Source organism: Chiloscyllium plagiosum, unplaced genomic scaffold (assembly GCF_037043375.1).
Source record: "Chiloscyllium plagiosum isolate Xiang-an unplaced genomic scaffold, Cpla_swu_hap1 HiC_scaffold_19, whole genome shotgun sequence".
NCBI lineage: Eukaryota > Metazoa > Chordata > Chondrichthyes > Orectolobiformes > Hemiscylliidae > Chiloscyllium > Chiloscyllium plagiosum.
Window position 1 is genome coordinate 27985468 of NW_028270157.1, and position 17952 is coordinate 28003419.

At 42.4% G+C, this 17952-nt stretch overlaps 1 protein-coding gene across 1 annotated transcript in view; it reads right to left on the bottom strand.

Moving 5' to 3' along the window:
- Positions 1 to 17730, bottom strand: part of wif1 (wnt inhibitory factor 1) — a 42515-nt gene extending 24785 nt beyond the window's left edge. Inside the window, exons 1-3 of the mRNA XM_087996901.1 lie at positions 17600 to 17730; positions 16324 to 16732; positions 13819 to 13958 (exon numbers count right to left, since the gene is read on the bottom strand). Of these exons, the coding sequence (XP_087853027.1) occupies positions 13819 to 13958; positions 16324 to 16462 (279 nt within the window). The 5' untranslated portion in view covers positions 16463 to 16732; positions 17600 to 17730. The remainder of the gene's footprint in view (positions 1 to 13818; positions 13959 to 16323; positions 16733 to 17599) is intronic.
- Between the last annotated feature and the right edge of the window lie 222 nt (positions 17731 to 17952).

Here is a 17952-nt window from a genome sequence, read left to right on the forward strand (position 1 = left end):
GATAGATATATATTCAGTCCAAGCTCAATACTTCTATCATGAATTAGTGCAGAAAATTTATGATTCTGCATATTGATACTTCTGCTAAATATATTATAAATTAGTTATTCTGCATTATGGCTGTGGAAGGTCTATTTCAAACCTTAATCATCTTTTGAAAAGCATTAATTTCCATATTTAAATTCCAGAGATATTTGGATGCAATTACAATTGCCTATACTTCAAAAATGGTGTACAGGGAAGAAATGTTAAACGGCAATGCTTTTGAAAGTTGAACATTTAATGATGTATCTACTTCAGAAACCAGGTAACTGTATGCTTCCTAGTGACATTTAGAATAATCAGAGGACAACAGCCAACGCGAAGTATGTAAAGATAGCAAACACTAAGGATCAGGTGAAATAGTATATTGCAAATAATATTTGGATACTGTGCAAAGTAACTTGAATCCAAATGTAACCACTGACCAACAATCAATCCTGGGTACCTTAGATTTAGATTACTTACACAGTGTGGAAACCTCTTATGTAACTTTTTGTTGTTATGCAAATACTGAATGGATCACAATATTCAATTTTAAAATTGACTGAAATCACCAAAACCAGGCTTTGGCCTTTTAAGGAAAAAGAAGGAAATTCTATCAACATGCACGAAGCAGTAATAGTTATATAAGTTGACAATCCTAAAAAATGACTGATTTTCACATAAAATCTGTTACTAGTAACAGAGGGGTGCATGAATTGATATGAAGTATTATCCTGAATTGTTCTGTGCTGCCACATACTGGCCATACTGAATACTGCACCTTGCCTCCCTCAGATTCATTCTCTCACTGGGCAGGATATCTATTCTCTCCTCTCTCCACCAAATGAACAGGAGGCTGGGCACCGCTTCTTCCCAACACTACATTCCTTTCCAGACCCCCTCAACTCCATCAAAGAAAAAACAAAACTTATGGCTGATAAGCCTTTCCAGTACTGTTTTTCTCACCCACTGCAGATCCCAGAAACACAAATTGATACTCTGTGCTGAACACTCTGTCAACTGCCTCTGCCGCATCTATTCCCAGGATGACCAATTTCACCATAGAACATCCCAGATGGCCTCCTTTTTCAAAGACCACAATTTCCCCTCCCACGTTGTCGATGATGCCCTCCAGCGCAACTCCTCCACTTCCCGCTCCTCCGCTCTTGAATCCCATCCCTCCAACCACAAAAGGGTCAGAACGCCCCCCGGTCCTCACCTTCCACCCCATCAACCTCAGTGTACATTGCATCATCCTCCACCACTTCCACCACTTGCAAAAATTTCCCTCCCTATCCCTTCTGCAATCCGGAGAGACGATTCCCTCTGCGACTCCTTCATCAGATCCATCCCCACCCCCACACTCACCCCTGGAACCTTCCCCTGCCATTGCAGGAAGTGCAAAAGCTGCACCCACATCTCTCCCCTCACCTCCGTCCAAGACCCCAAAGGACCATTCCACATCCAACAGAAATTTACCAGTACCTCCATACAAGTTATCTACTGTATCTGTTGCACCTGATGCAGTCTCCTCTACATCAGGGAGACAGGACTCCAACTTGCAGTTCGTCTCAGAGAACATCTCTGAGACATCCGCAAAAACCAACCCCACTGCCCTGTGGCTGAATATTTTAACTCCCCCTCCCACTCCCACTCTACCAAGGACATCCACAAGGTCATGGGCTTCCTCCATCGCCAAACACTTATCACCTTACGGCTGGAGGAAGAATGCCTCATCTTCTAACTTGGTTCCCTGCAACCACACGGGATCAATGTGGATTTCACCAGGTTCCTCATTTCCCCGCACCACCCCTCCCCTCCCCACCCCACTTTATCCCAGTCCCTAGCCGCTAACTTGGCACCGCCCTCTTGACCGGTCCTACCTATTCATCTTTCTTCCTTCTCACCCATCTACTCCACCGTCCTCTCCGACCTAACATCTTCATCTACCTACATATTCCCAGCTACTATTCTGCGCCCCCCTCCCCCGCCATTTACCTATCAGCACCCCCCGGCCCGCAAGCCTCATTCTTGATGAAGGGCTTTTGCCCAAAACGTCAATTTGCTCCTTGGATGCTGCCTGACCTGCTGTGCTTTTTCAGCACCACATTCTTGACTCTGATCTCCGGCATCTGCAGCCCTCATTTTCTCCCTCTGTGCTAAACAGGTTTACATTAACAAGAATTTCGGGCTTGTGGCATTTACCTACCTGCCACATCATCTCCTACTGAGAAATCTAAAATTCATCCTTACAACTAACCATTTCACAGAGCTGATTTTGGCACTGGGAGGGAGGTTTTCGGCCAATGAAGCTCTGTTGATATATGGAGAAAGCTGGGACTGGTCTTTGGTTTCACAAGTGATGTAGGACCAGAGGTGTTGATTTATAATGACAGATTTGGAGGTGCCGGTGTTGGACTGGGGTGGACAAAGTTTAAAATCACACAACACCAGGTTATCGTCCAACAGATTTATTTGGAAGCACTAGCTTTCGAGGTGCTGCATCTGGATTGAAGGGCTTATGCCTGAATCGTTGAATCTCCTGCTTCTTCGATACTTCCTGACCTGCTGTGCTTTTCCAGCACCACGCTTTTTGATAACATACAAGGGGAGCCAGGAACAGAAATTCAAAAGAGATCAAGTGATATTATACTGCCAGAGATTGAAAAGCAGGCAGAGAAACAGAACTTGAGAGAAAAGCATATGATAGATAAAGAGATTGTCAGCGCAATTATAGTTCATTTTACATGTCCTTGTAGTGATAAACTCCATCCCATGTCGACCAGACCAGGTACAGTGACATTGGAGAGTCAGTTTTCATGTTAGTCTAGCAGCTTTCTTCTGTATCAACATATAAATGTACAGATTTATTACACTGAATATCAGCAAGTTACTTTGGTGGGATTTGAACTCAGAATCATAGAGTTGCAAGGAAAATGAAGATAATGTTTGCAGGAGGGTTCAGAAAAGATTTACAAGGATGTTGCCAGGGTTGGAGGATTTGAGCTATAGGGAGAGGTTGAACAGGCTGGGGCTGTTTTCCCTGCAGCGTTGGAGGCTGAGGGGTGATTTCATAGAGGTTTACAAAATTATGAGGGACATGGATAGGATAAATAGGCAAAGTCTTTTCCCTGGGGATGGGGAATCCAGAACTAGAAGGCATAGGTTTAGGGTGAGAGGGGAAAGATATAAAAGGGACGTAATGGGCAATTTTTTTCACGCAGAGGGTGGTACATGTATGGAATGAGCTGCCAGAGGAAGTGGTGGAGGCTGGTACAATTGCAACATTTAAGAGGCATTTGGATGGGTATATGAATAGGAAGGGTTTGGAGGGATATAGGCCAGGTGCTGGCAGGTGGGACGAGATTGGGTTGGGATACCTGGTCGGCATGGACAGGTTAGACCGAAGGGTCTGTTTCCATGCTGTACATCTCTATGACTCTATGACAGACGAAAGGGCTGAGTATGACAGATTTGGACAGAAATATAGATGGAGGTACAAACAGGAAGCTGTAAAAGAAGAGAGATGCAGCATAGAGAAAATGAAACAAAATACGTAGATAGAAAAACAGACCAAGCATGGGGTGAAGCCTGGAGGAAAATAGAGATGACTAATCTCGAACACTGAAATGCAAAACCACGAATGAATCTATTGTCACCAACTCTCTTGGATAGTCCTTAGACCTTCAGGAATTACAGATTGACTCATGAAAAGATTGACTCAGGAGAAAATCCTTGGTGCGTTAAAGAAATTGCAGTTGTCACTTTCTTTGAGGATTTTGTTAGTTATAAAGCTATATTCTGATTTGCAGTGTTCGATCTGTATTTTTAAAAAACCTTCTGTCAGATTCTGCCTATACATTTTTGCCCTCTGATAGGAAATCTCAGAAGACAGAAATACTCCACGTAGCAAGAAAGATTAAAGAGTATTGTATTGTCGTTCATGTTTAGCAAGGAACAATTAATAGTTTTTTTTTAAAAAACCAGAATGTTTTACAGCTACTTTACATTGAGGCAAAATTTACAATTGAGCAGATAGAAATTTGCATGGTTACTCGAATTCCTAATATCTGCTACATGGACTGAAGTTCTTTAGCGAAAGTAATCAATGGCATTGTTTACACCGATAGAGATAATTATTATGCACAGTTAACAAGCTATTAATGAGGCAGAAAACTCGGAAAGGCATCATGCTGTAAGGTTGGGTAAAATAAGGGTTGATGGGAAGGGTGAGAGCAGTAACAAATTAAAAATACTATACATGAATGCACGAAGCATTAGGCATAAGATGGATGAGCTGGAGGCTCTTTTGGAAATTGGCAGATACGATATTGTGAGGATAACTGAGACGTGGCTTCAAGTGGACAGGGCCTGGGAAATGAATATTCAAGGATACACGTGTTATCGTAAGGACAGACTAACGGGCAGAAAGGGTGGGGTGGCCTTGTTGGTAAGGGACGATATTCAGTCCCTTGCGCGGGTGGACCTAGAGTCAGGAGATGTAGAGTCAGTGTGGATAGAGCTTTGAAATACTAAGGGTAAAAAGACCCTCTTGGGAGTCATCTACAGGCCCCCAAACAGTAGTCTGGATGTCGGATGTAAGTTAAATCAGGAGCTGAAATTGGCCTGTCGCAAAGATGTCACTACAGTTGTTATGGGGGATTTTAACATGCAGGTAGACTGGGAGAATCAGGATGGTGGTTGAAACTTTATTGCTGGAACAGCACAGCAGGTCAGGCAGCATCCAGGGAACAGGAGATTCGACGTTTCGGGCACAGGCCCTTCTTCAGGAATGAGCAGAGAGTGTTCAGCAGGAGAAGATAAAAGGTAGGGAGGAGGGACTTGGAGGAGGGGAGTTGGAAATGTGATAGGTGGAAAGAGGTCAAGGTGAGGGTGATAGGTCGGAGTAGGGTGGAGGCGGAGAGGTCAAGAAGAAGACTGCAGGTCAGGAAGGCGGTGCCGGGCTGGAAGGATCCGGCTGAGACAAGGTGGGGGGAGGGGGTATGAAGAAACTGGTGAAGTCCAATTCATCCCCTGCGGTTGGAGGGTTCCCAGTCGGAAGATAAGACGCTCCTCCTCCGACCGTCGGGTTGTTGTGGTTTGGCGGTGGATGAGTCCAATGACCTGCATATCCTCGGTGGAGTGGGAGGGGGAGTTGAAATGCTGTGCCACAGGTTGGTTGGGTTGGTTCGTCCGGGTGGCCCAGAGGTGCTCCCTGAATCGCTCCGCAAGTAGGCGGCCTGTCTCCCCAATATAGAGGAGGCCACACCGGCTGCAGCGGATGCAGTAGATGATGTGGGTGGAGGTGCAGGTGAATCTGTGGCGGATATGGAAGTTTCCCTTGGGGCCTTGGAGAGAAGTGAGGGGGGAGGTGTGGGCGCAAGTGTTGCACCTCCTGCGGTTGCAAGGGAAGGTGCCGGGAGTGGTGGTTGGGTCGGTGGGGGGTGTGGATCTGACAAGGGAGTCGCGGAGGGAGTGGTCTCTACGGAAAGCTGATAGGGGAGGGGAGGGAAATATATCCTTGGTGCTGGGGTCTGTTTGGAGGTGGCGGAAGTGACGGCGGATGATGCGCTGTACATGGAGATTGGTGGGGTGGTAGGTGAGGACCAGTGGGGTTCTGTCCTGGTGGCGGTTGGAGGGGCGGGGCTCAAGGGCGGAGGAGCGGGAAGTGGAGGAGATGCGGTGGAGGGCACCGTCGACCACGTCGGGGGGGAAATTGCGGTCCTTGAAGAAGGAGGCCATCTGTGTTGTACGTATTTTGTACGTCCATATCCGCCACAGATTCACCTGCACCTCCACCCACATCATCTACTGCATCCGCTGCAGCCGGTGTGGCCTCCTCTATATTGGGGAGACAGGCCGCCTACTTGCGGAGCGATTCAGGGAGCACCTCTGGGCCACCCGGACGAACCAACCCAACCAACCTGTGGCACAGCATTTCAACTCCCCCTCCCACTCCACCGAGGATATGTAGGTCATTGGACTCATCCACCGCCAAACCACAACAACCCGACGGTCGGAGGAGGAGCGTCTTATCTTCCGACTGGGAACCCTCCAACCGCAGGGGATGAACTTGGACTTCACCAGTTTCTTCATCCCCCCTCCCCCCACCTTGTCTCAGCCGGATCCTTCCAGCCCGGCACCGCCTTCCTGACCTGCAGTCTTCTTCTTGACCTCTCCGCCTCCACCCTACTCCGACCTATCACCCTCACCTTGACCTCTTTCCACCTATCACATTTCCAACTCCCCTCCTCCAAGTCCCTCCTCCCTACCTTTTATCTTCTCCTGCTGAACACTCTCTGCTCATTCCTGAAGAAGGGCCTGTGCCCGAAACGTCGAATCTCCTGTTCCCTGGATGCTGCCTGACCTGCTGTGCTGTTCCAGCAATAAAGTTTCAACTTTGATCTCCAGCATCTGCAGACCTCACTTTCTCCTCGAAGAATCAGGATGGTATTGGGCCTCAAGAAAGAGACTTTGTGGAGTGCCTCAGAGATGGATTCTTAGAGCAACTGGTGCTGGAGCCGACCAGGGAGAAGGCAATTCTGGATCTGGTATTGTGTAACGAACCAGAATTGGTCAGAGACCTCGAAGTGAAGGAGCCATTGGGAAGTAGTGACCATAATACAATAAGCTTCAATCTGCAATTTGAGAGGGAACGGGTACAGTCGGAAGTGTCAGTACTTCTGTTGAAAAAGGGAACTATGGAGCTATGAGGGAGGAGCTGGCCAAAGTTCAATGGTGCAATACCTTAGCAGGGATGACCGTGGAGGAACAATGGCAGATATTTCAGTGTATAATGCAGAAGTTGCAGGATCAGTTCATTCCTAAAAGGAAGAAAGATCCCAGGAGGGGATCTGAGCTGTGGCTGACGAGGGAAGTAAAGAAACATATAAAGTTAAAAGAGAAAAAGTATAACATAGCTAAGATAAGTGGGAAATCTGAGGACTGGAAAGCTTTTAAAGAGCAACGGAGGATTACTAAGAAGGAAATACGCAGAGGAAAAATGAGGTACGAAGGTAAACTGGCCAAGAATATGAAGAAGGATAGTAAAAGCTTTTTTAGGTATGTGCAAGACAAAAAAATGGTTAGGTCAAAATTGGGCCCTTGAAGACAGAAACAGGGGAATATATTACTAGGAACAAAGAAATGGCAGAGGAATTAAATGGGTACTTCAGGTCTGTGTTCACTTGGGAAGACACAAGCAATCTCCCTGAGGTAACAGTCGCTGAAGGATCTGAACTGAAGGGAATTTATATTTGCCAGGATTTGGTGTTGGAGAGACTGTTAGGTCTGAAGGTTGATAAGTCTCCGGGGCCTGATGGTCTGCATCCCAGGGTACTGAAGGAGGTGGCTCGAGAAATCGTGGATGCGTTGGTGATTATTTTCCAGAGTTCAATAGATTCGGGGTCGGTTCCTGAGGATTGGAGGGTGGCTAATGTTATACCACTTTTTAAGAAAGGTGGACGAGAGAAAGCAGGAAATTATAGACCAGTTAGTCTGACCTCAGTGGTGGGAAAGATGCTGGAGTCTATTATAAAGGATGAAATTACTGCCCATCTGGATAGTAGTAACAGGATAGGACAGAGTCAGCATGGATTTATGAAGGGGAAATCATGCTTGACTAATCTTCTTGAATTTTTTGAGGATGTAACTATGAAGTTGGATGAGGGAAATCCAGTAGATGTAGTGTACCTGGACTTTCAGAAAGCTTTTGATAAAGTCCCACACAGGAGGTTAGTGAGTAAAATTAGGGCGCATGGTATTGGGGGCAAAGTACTAGATTGGATTCAAAATTGGTTGGCTAATAGGAAACAAAGGGTAGTGATAAACAGCTCCATTTCGGAATGGCAGGCAGTGACCAGTGGGGTACCGCAGGGATCCGTGCTGGGACCGCAGCATTTTACAATATATGTTAATGATATAGAAGATGGTATCAGCAATAACATTAGCAAATTTGCTGATGATACAAAGCTGGGTGGCAGGGTGAAATGTGATGAGGATGTTAGGAGATTACAGGGTGACCTGGACAGGTTAGGTGAGTGGTCAGATGCATGGCAGATGCAGTTTAATGTGGATAAATGTATGGTTATCCACTTTGGTGGCAAGAACAGGAAGGCAGACTACTACCTCAATGGAATCAATTTATGTAAAGAGGCAGTACAGAGACATCTGGGTGTTCTTGTACACCAGTCAATGAAGGCAAGCATGCAGGTACAGCAGGTAGTGAAGAAGGCTAATAGCATGCTGGCCTTCATAAGAGGAATTGAGTATAGAAGCAAAGAGGTTCTTCTGCAGCTGTACAGGGCCCTGGTGAGACCACACCTGGAGTACTGTGTGCAGTTCTGGTCTCCAAATTTGAGAAAAGACATTCTGGCTATTGAGGGAGTGCAGCGTAGGTTCACGAGGTCAATTCCTGGAATGGCAGGATTACCTTAAACTGAAAGACTGAAGCGACTGGGCTTGTATACCCTTGAGTTTCGAAGATTGAGAGGGGATCTGATTGAGACGTATAAGATTATGAAAGGATTGGACACTCTGGCAGTAGGAAACATATTTCCACTGATGGGGGAGTGCCGAACCAGAGGACACAGCTTAAAAATACGGGGTAGACCACTTAGGACAGAGCTTAGGAGAAACTTCTTCATCCAGAGAGTGGTGGCTGTGTGGAATGCTCTGCCCCAGAGGGCAGTGGAGGCCCACTCTCTGGATTCATTTAAGAAAGAGTTGGATAGAGCTCTCAAAGATAGTGGAATCAAGGGTTATGGAGATAAGGCAGGAACAGGATACTGATTAGGAATGATCAGCCATGATTATATTGAATGGCGGTGCAGGCTCGAAGAGCTGAATGGCCTACTCCTGCACCTATTGTCTATTGTCTGTCTATTGTCTATTAGTACATCAGGTGATTTATAAAACACTTGTAAATTATTTGAACTTTGTTATGAACCCATTGATGAGATTACTGCCAGGAATGTAGTTTCATATGCACATTCCTTTTTAAGTCTGCACTCAATGGGAGTATAGCATGTTACATGATCAATGCCACTTACAAGGTAATTAAAGTCCTAACCTTAGTAATTAATAGGCACGTCTATGTTATTTTTACTCTTAGCGATAGCTTGAAGTTTCTCTTCCTTTCCAACAGATGTGTCACTGCATTTGATCAGTTCCTTCATTTTCTTGAATAAAGTGGTACTTTGCCTTTCTGGTTAGAATGTTTAGTACACTTTCAACTGAACTGAGCAGAATCCCTTATCTAGAAGACAAACTGGAAATAAATCAATAACTCTAAAGCAAAAACAAGGTGCAACATTATCAATGTTGCAACACTTTATTTGAACTGAAGACTGAAAAACTAAAAAACTATTTTAAGAAGATTAGGTAAACAAAACAAAAACAAAATTGATGAAGAGACTCAACAACATCAATCAGAGAGGGAACTGTGAGATAGCTCCAACATATAAGGAAAAAGCAGCAGTTTAACAAGCGAGAGTAAAAGATAAGAGAACAGTGGAATGGAAGGTTGTTGGGAAATGGAGAAGCAATTTGGGATTTTTTTAAAACAACTAAGCAAAAAATGGTATGAGCTCAAAGTGTTGATGCTTAGGCTTAATTTCTATTTATGGAAAGATGAATACAAGATACAATTATGATTCTCTTTGGCTTTGTATAAATCTAAAGGCCAGATAGGAACATACTGATGTTTAATCCTTAGAATTAGAAACAGCTTGCTCCAATAGTTATAGCCTGATCCAGATCATTTGTTTTCCCCAATCTAATTTCACCAGGTGACGTTAAGAAATGTGCATAGCTGCAGTGTCTCTATATTTGGTAATGGGAACACTCAACACTCACCACTAAACTTAAACCACGTTTATCTGATTTTGTTTATATGTCCCAAGTAATATTCTGGAAATTTTAATTATTGCCGTGTGCCAGTATGAGTACTGATTAAAAGCCTGATCTGTATCTTTCTACTGTAATGATGCCATGAATTCTGCTCTGCCAGATGACTGAAATTAATGACCAAAAATGTTTTGTAAAAATCGTGGAAACTTACAGCAGATGAGGCCACCATTCAGCCAGCTGTGCCCAAGCAGACACCTTGAAAGATCAGCCATGCTTTGTCTCATAAGCCCGTGCAAGTTTCTCACCCTTGAATATATTTTAGAATTTTTAAAGATATTTGTGGAATCATTTTACACTGCATTATCAGGGAAAGCACTCAGATCCTCTCAACTTCCAATTGAAAAAATACTCGACTCCCCAATAGCCTAAGGATTTTGAATCCACAACCTCTAGTTACTGACCCACTCACCATAGGGAATTTTGTCTTTCTCCATTTATTTTATGAAAACCTCTGATTATTTTAAAAAATCAGAGCTAGCGCACCTCTTAACCTTCTTTGTCCCAAAGAATAAGAGTCCTAACTTTTCCCAACTGCATAAATGAAGCCCCTCATCACTCTTAACATCTTGCTAACATGTTAACATCCTCTGTAACCTTTCTAAAATCACTCATTCTTCTATCCTAATAAGCCATATGAAGCTGTCATGAGAAAAAGTTCACATCATGTGGAAAGGTTAATCCAGCTGTTGAATAGTAATCCTCATGCATAAGTCATGAGGTTGAAGTACGCTATGCTTCATGTCTCAAAGTCTTTGTTGTTAAGGTCCAAAGGATAGCTTTGGAGTTCAAGATGATATCATCCTAATGTGCATTACCACCATCAGCCTTTCTTATTATAATAATTTAGAACAGTAAACAGTCACTTCTGAATTTTTGTCTAAAAGAATAGAAAGAACTAGCAAATTTTGAATGGGTGTAGATCAATCTGAAAGAATTGAACATGTTACCAAATACTAATAATGCAGAATACGAATATGAAATCCCAATTTGTTGCCAAGGTATAGTTAGATTATGAAACTCCTAAAAGATTATAGGCTCCCTCTGATCTCAGGATGAAAGTGAGGATTGCAGATGCTGGAGATCAGAGTCAAGATTAGACTGGTGCTGAAAAAGCACAGCAGGTCAGGCAGCATTTTCCTGCTCCTCAGATGCTGCCTGACCTGCTGCGCTTTTCTAGCACCACTCTAACCTTAACATCAATCTCTACCTCTGATCTCAGCATACTCTCTTCCTTTACTAAAGCTGATCAAAGGTAAAGCCATGTGTTACTTCTTTTCTTGGTGAAGTGAATAACCCAGGATATCTGGTTTTTAAATATTCCTTAAGCCACAGCATGAAATCTCAAAACACAGTCAAAAACTGTAGATCGTCAATGGAATTTAAACTATCTCAAATTAGTTTGAAAGTTAAAGCAGCAGCATGTCTCATTGTAGGTTATTCATAGTTTTAATTTGAAACTGAGTAACTCCTGCTAAAGTAAACATGAGATGAAATAGAAACTTTATTTCAAGATCAACACTTAAAACTACGGCTGTATTTGTTTTGTGGTCAATATTCGTCAAACAGAATTCAAAAATAATTAACACTGCTGCTTGATGTATAATTAAATATTAAATTTTAAGGTGATTCTAATATTGTATAACTGTTTAGCAAATTTAAAACACATTCTCAATGTAACACATCAATAATATTTAACAAAGTGCTATCATTTTGTTCAACTTTGAATACAGTTAATCTATCGATGTAGCAGGTAGCAGATAAAACTATACAGATTTGCGTTTTAAAGCTAATGAATACTGGAGTGTAATGACAAGGAAGCATCATCATCATCAAGGAATTTACAACCAACTTATAACCATTAACTTGAAGAGATTATACAAACAAAATAATTTAAATATATATCACATGCAATTTTATATTCATGGGTGGGGGTGATGGCCTAGTGGTATGGACTGTTAATCCAGAGACCCAGACAATGTTCTGGGCACCCAGGTTCAAATCCTGCTACAGCAGATGTTGGAATTCAAATTCTATTTTAAAAAGTCTGGAATTGAGTCTAATTATCATCACGAATCCATTGTCAATTGTCAAGAAAACCCAAAAAATTCACTTATGTCCTTTAGGGAAGGAAACTGCCATTCTTACCTGGTCTGACCTACATGTGACTCCCAATCTACAGCAATGTGGTTGACTCTAAACTGCTCTCTGAGCAATTAGGGATGAGCAATAAATGCTGCCTACCCAGCCACACCCTCATTCCATGAATGAATAAAAAAAACAAATTCACAAGATGTAGTCACCACCACAATATTCTTGTATAATGGGTGTGTACTAGTGGTCCTTTTACTTTGTTTTTGATCCTATTTTCAGTGGTGCCAATACAGTAGATGCTAATAACCAACCTTGCCTCATGTCATTCATACATGGTGGTGTCTAGACTGAAGAAATAATGGTTGTGTTGTAATTAAGTCAACCAATAATTAAATGATTACCTGGGAATAATAAAATACGTATGTTATTATTTCTTAACCTCCATCCTAAATAAAATCAGTCCCCTCCTTTGAACATTAAGCTGAAACAATCTCAAAGTTTCTACTGCCACAAAAATAAAAAGGTTGTACTTAACCTGAATTCTAATAGTTCAGTACATTTTCTTTTCCTTTAGAGTGCATGTTTTCTGTTTGATAGCCTATAACCCAGTTATGATGTTTGCCACATAAACACTAAGTTTGTATCTGTATGATGTACAGTTCCAGTGAAACCAGATGTAAGCCACAAGATAACTATCAAACCTTCTTCTGTAGGCAATAAACTCTTACTTTGGCAGAAGTCTGAGAAGTTTATCACTGTTATTTTCTGTTAGTAGATGGAACAGATGGTTGCCATATGCATATTGCACTGAATAAAGGGGTATCTCCTGGGCCCGTTGCTTTAATCTTGGCTGGCATGCACAACATTGGGATGCAAAATACCACAGTGGAACATGATAAAAATATTAAGACTTCAAAAGGAGTTCATTTTCAACAAGCACCACTTTCTGTAAAACAAAGCTTACAAGCTATAGGCAAAATTCACATCCACATTCAAGCTGCACTAGATGGAGGCCACAAACAAGGTATTTCTTATGTTTGGTGACATTACAGCTGAAAGGACAAGGTATTATGGAGGAGGTAGGGTGCAGAGAAAGGGGTGAAATGGTAGTTGCATAACTGATCACACTTTGGGCTATATGAATGGTAAACGAAAAAGAAAAATATAACATTGAAATCAGTCATTTTTCATAAAGATCTTTTATAACTGTCAGACAAATTGACATTGTTCATATATAATCCATCATTCTATACTCTCATTCATTATTTGAGGTAAATATTTATTTATAATTTATGGGTGGTTTTTAAACTTGAGTTTTTTTCTTGCAATGACTAACCAAGTTAGGAATTTTGTTTCAGTAATTTTACTAAGGGCACAGTTTTTGTTTTGCAGAAACTGAGGTCATCATCTAGATACAATCTAATGTTAAAAGATCCTTCAGTTGTGCTTTCAACTGCTCAAAAGAATTACAAATTTTCCTGAGGTAGAGGTGAAACAATGTTACCTAATACTGTAGTAAGATTGTGCTGTCCCATGTTTACTGATGACTTAGGTTTATTGCATTAAGAAACAATTAAAATACACACTGTAGGATTGTTATCTTTATTCTAATTAACTGAATACCAAACTTCAATGTATTATTTCATAATTTAGAAATAATTTTCAAAGCAGAGAACAGTTTAAATTAGAGATTAATAAAAAGTTACCACCCCCGCAAGTTCAAAGTGTGCAGACAAAACTTTCAGAGAGAATTAAGTCAACATGTTATGAAATAATGTTGGAACCTATCTTTACCTGTCCTGTTGCCTGCCAGGTAAAATTAATGGCCTGGATGTTGACTGGAATCGCTGGCATTCTCTGTTGGGCTTTCCTGAAATCATGAGTGAATGGTGCCATTTTACCATCAGAAACGATAAGAATATCCTCTTCAAAACCTGAAAAGGTGGTGAGTTCAGAATAAGCATTTAGAGCCAATATTATGGCACCAGCTTTACTTGTTCTTTTGGCAAAACATCTGAATAGGAAATTGTCAAATGTACGTTACAAGTTCAATACATTTCACATTTTTTTCCAACTGAAAAGTTACCATTTCTTATATCCTTCACCAGTGCTTGAAGTGTGCATTTATATTCTAAAGCACTCACAAAAGACATAGCAGTTCCATAAAATTAATGTGAATACAAATCATTCAGAAGGTTTCAGCTCATTTAATGCCTATTCATTTAAACATTTTTGGATAGCCTGCATGCATTCCTGTCATTCAAGAAGTGGTGGCCTGGTGGCTCAGCAGTTAGCACTGCTGCCTCACAGCACCAGGGACCCAGATTTGATTCCAGCCACGGGCAACTGTCTGTGTCTCCCCATGCCTGCATAGGTTTCCTCCGGGTGCTCCAGTTTCCTCCCATAGTCCAAAGATGTGCAGGTTAGGTGAATTGGTCATGCTAAATTACCCGCAGAGTTAGGTGCATTACTTAGGGGGAATGGGTCTGGGTGGGTGACTCTTCGGAGGGCTGGTGTGGACTAGTTGGGCCGAAGGGCCTGTTTCCACATTGTAGGGAATCTAATCTGATTAAGATTGATAACTATGTGTACAAATTACCTTAAACTTATTTTGTTGGATTGTTGGTAAAAGACAGGGTTGAGTTCATCTGACCTGATGTGCAAAGTTACTCTAGGGGAGGTGGGCTCCAAATTATAATTATGTGGCACTGTTAATGTAATGAAATATTCCAATGTGCTTTACTGCAGCATTACAAATTAAAGCATGACATTGAGGGGCATAAGGAGATATCAAGACAAACAACTGACAGATTGAGGGGTAGGTAAAAGAAGTACATTTTAAGGAGTTCCAAAAGGAGGCCAAGGGAGAGAAGCAAGGTCTTCTCGGAGAGAATCTCATAGCTTAGGACCTGGTAACAAAGACAAAGCCACCGATGGTTGAGTATTTATAATTGGGCATGCACAAAAGGCCAGAATTGGACAGACATGGGCTGTGGCAGAAGGAAAAGATACAGGGAGGGGCAAAGCCATGAATGGTTTTGAAACAAAGATGAGAATTTTCAATATCCACAATTTTTTGGACTGGGAGCAGTTTAGATCAGCAAGCATAGGCTGATAGAGGAATGGGAATTGATTAAAAGTTAAAAGACAGGAACAGAGTTTATAGAGGATTAGATGTGGGGCATCAGCCAAAACTGTGTTGGAATTGTTGAGTCCAACAGTAATAAAGGGGAGAATGAGGCTTTCAGTAGATGAGCTGACACAAGGATAAAGTTGAGTGATGTTACAGAGATGGAAACAGGCAATCTTAGAGCTATTATGCATGAGGTCATAAGCTCATATCAGCATCAAATATGACCCCAAGGTTGCAACCAGGCTAGCTGAATCTCATACTGTCATCTGGGAGAGGGGTGGAGTCAGTAGTTCTGGAGCAGAGTTTGGAGCATTGACGAAAACCAATGGCTTCAGCCTTGCCAATATTTAAATGGAGGAAATTTCTACTAGATATTGAATCAGTAGTCTGGAAATTTAGCAACAGTGGAGGAGTTGAGGGTGGTAGTGGGAAGGTAAGGCTGATTGGCATCAGTGTAGATTGTAGAAACTCAGGCTGGAAGTCATTGTCAATGCACAGCATGTGGACGAGGAAGAGGAGAGAGGCAAAACTTAATTCTTAGAGGGCACTAGAGGCAATAATGAGGGAGCAGGAAAAGAGACCACTGCAAGTGATTTTTTGGCTATGATTATAAGAATGAGAACGGAAGCCACGTGAGAATGGGAGAGAATGGGAAAGAACAGGAGGGAGTGGAAGCGGAAAGGCATTGGAAGAACATGTTGAATAGTGTCAAAGGCGGAGATAGGTCGAGGTCAGGAAGGCAAATTCTGCTTTTGCAACAGTCCCATAAGATGCCATTTGTGACCTTGATACGAGCCACTTAGATACTATGACAGAAATAGAACCCAACTTGGAGTTTAAACATGACAATATCTGTAAAGAAGGCCATTTTAAATTTCAGAGGGAGCCCCTGAGACAGTGAGTGTGCAAGAGAGGGAGAAAACCCCATCTCATTTGGTATAACTGTTCACTCAACATTTCAGTGAACTTCATACTGAGACCTGCTCGCTCGGACCGCCCGCACACAACACGAAGCGCTGCCAAATACAGCGCTTACCGAATGGGGTTTCCAATTGAATTAACGTAACTACAAAATAAAAGGCAGAATCAATCAAATTCTCCCACTTTAGATGTAGGAGGTGTTTCTGAATGCAACACGCTAGGTACTAGTCAGAAACTGTGCTCACCTATCAAAACTCTGGCTTGGTGAGCATCTATCCACATGTTGAGGCTCCCGTCAGGTTGTGTGGCTTCACTCAGCAAAACGAGAAGTTTCACCGTCAGCAAGAGGCTCGCCGTCCGCACCAATGTCCTGGAGCAGCCCATCCTCAAGGCTTCCCCTTCAGCGCGTCTTCCTAACCCTCGCTGCCGCGGTGTGCTCTCAATGATGCGATGCGATCCGCTCGGCGCTTCCTGCCGCTCCGTGTCCGCTGCAACCTGACTGGATGAGGGAGCGAGCACTGCGCGCCCCGGTCAGGCCGGCGACGCGGAGCGCGCTCCCGTGAGCTGCCGTTGAGTGGGCTTTTCGTCCTTCGCTGGTTCGAACTACTACTTTTAAATATATGGATTTTTCACTATAGTTACATCATTGCATCTCTGGAACGAAGGTTAAGCAAGTGAAACAAAAACATAACTTCGACATTCGGTTTATCAAGCACGATAGGGTCATTTGTATCCTGCGAAAATTCATTGCAAACGGGCTACAATATTCTGCTGATCCCCCAAATGAACTATATAGTACTCACTGGCTGAGTTGCGAGACTGGCTACTCCTGAAAGAACATTAATTGTTTGGATATTCCACAAATGAAGTTGAAAAGTATGATCTTACGTGAAAAACAAATTTGTACAAACACCAAAGCTCTATTGCCATCTCCCCTCGAAAACTGATCGTATGCATTCTCATCATTAGGGACATGTCACAAATTCTTTCATCTTTTTAACCTTAGTTAAAAGTAACGAATTTTCTCTATATTGTGAACGTAAGGTAGGGAAAGATCAGTTGCTCCATTAAGAAGTGCTTATTGATGGAAGTCGAAAGCGTGGTGGGGAAAAGCACAGCAAGTCAAGCAACATCCAAGGAGCATAAGCCCTTGAACATCGATTCTCCTGCTCCTCGGACGCTGCCTGACCTGCAGTGCTTTTCCAGCACCACACTTTCGACTCTGATCTCCAGCATCTGCAATCCTCACTTTCTCCGAGATTATTGTTGTATCCAAATAAATAGTTATATTTGGGGTCTTGTGGCACAGTTGTAGTTTCCGTAGATCTGGGTTCAAGTCCCACCTCAGGATGATGCCATGGATGATGTTTTTAAATAGGCATTAGGAAAGAAATCTTATAATAACTATGACAAGTACCACATACGTAACGTAGAAATATGACCTTTTAGCCTTAATTATAGAGGTTTGTGTTGAAACGTGCAATCCAGTATTATAACTGCAACAGTAGAAATTGTACTTACCAATTTCATATTGCACCAATACTACAGCTTGTGTTTCTGCGCAATTACAGTCCAACATTACTACAAAGCCAAGTGGTATATCGTCTCACTTCCCTACTTCAGCCTTAAAGGAAACACTGCTCTGGATTTGCGTTATACCAGTTATATTGCACCTGAGCTGCACAACTTCATCCTGGTATGATGAAATCCATAATTGTGTAGAGTTGCCAAACCAATAATCATAACGTCCAGTAAAAGGATCACTACTGTAGGTCCCCATCAATAAGCCATGCTCTTCAAACATCAATAGTGTCCTTTATGGTTCAGCTATGTGCATGATAACTGAAGGAACTGAGGAAAACATGTTGCCAATG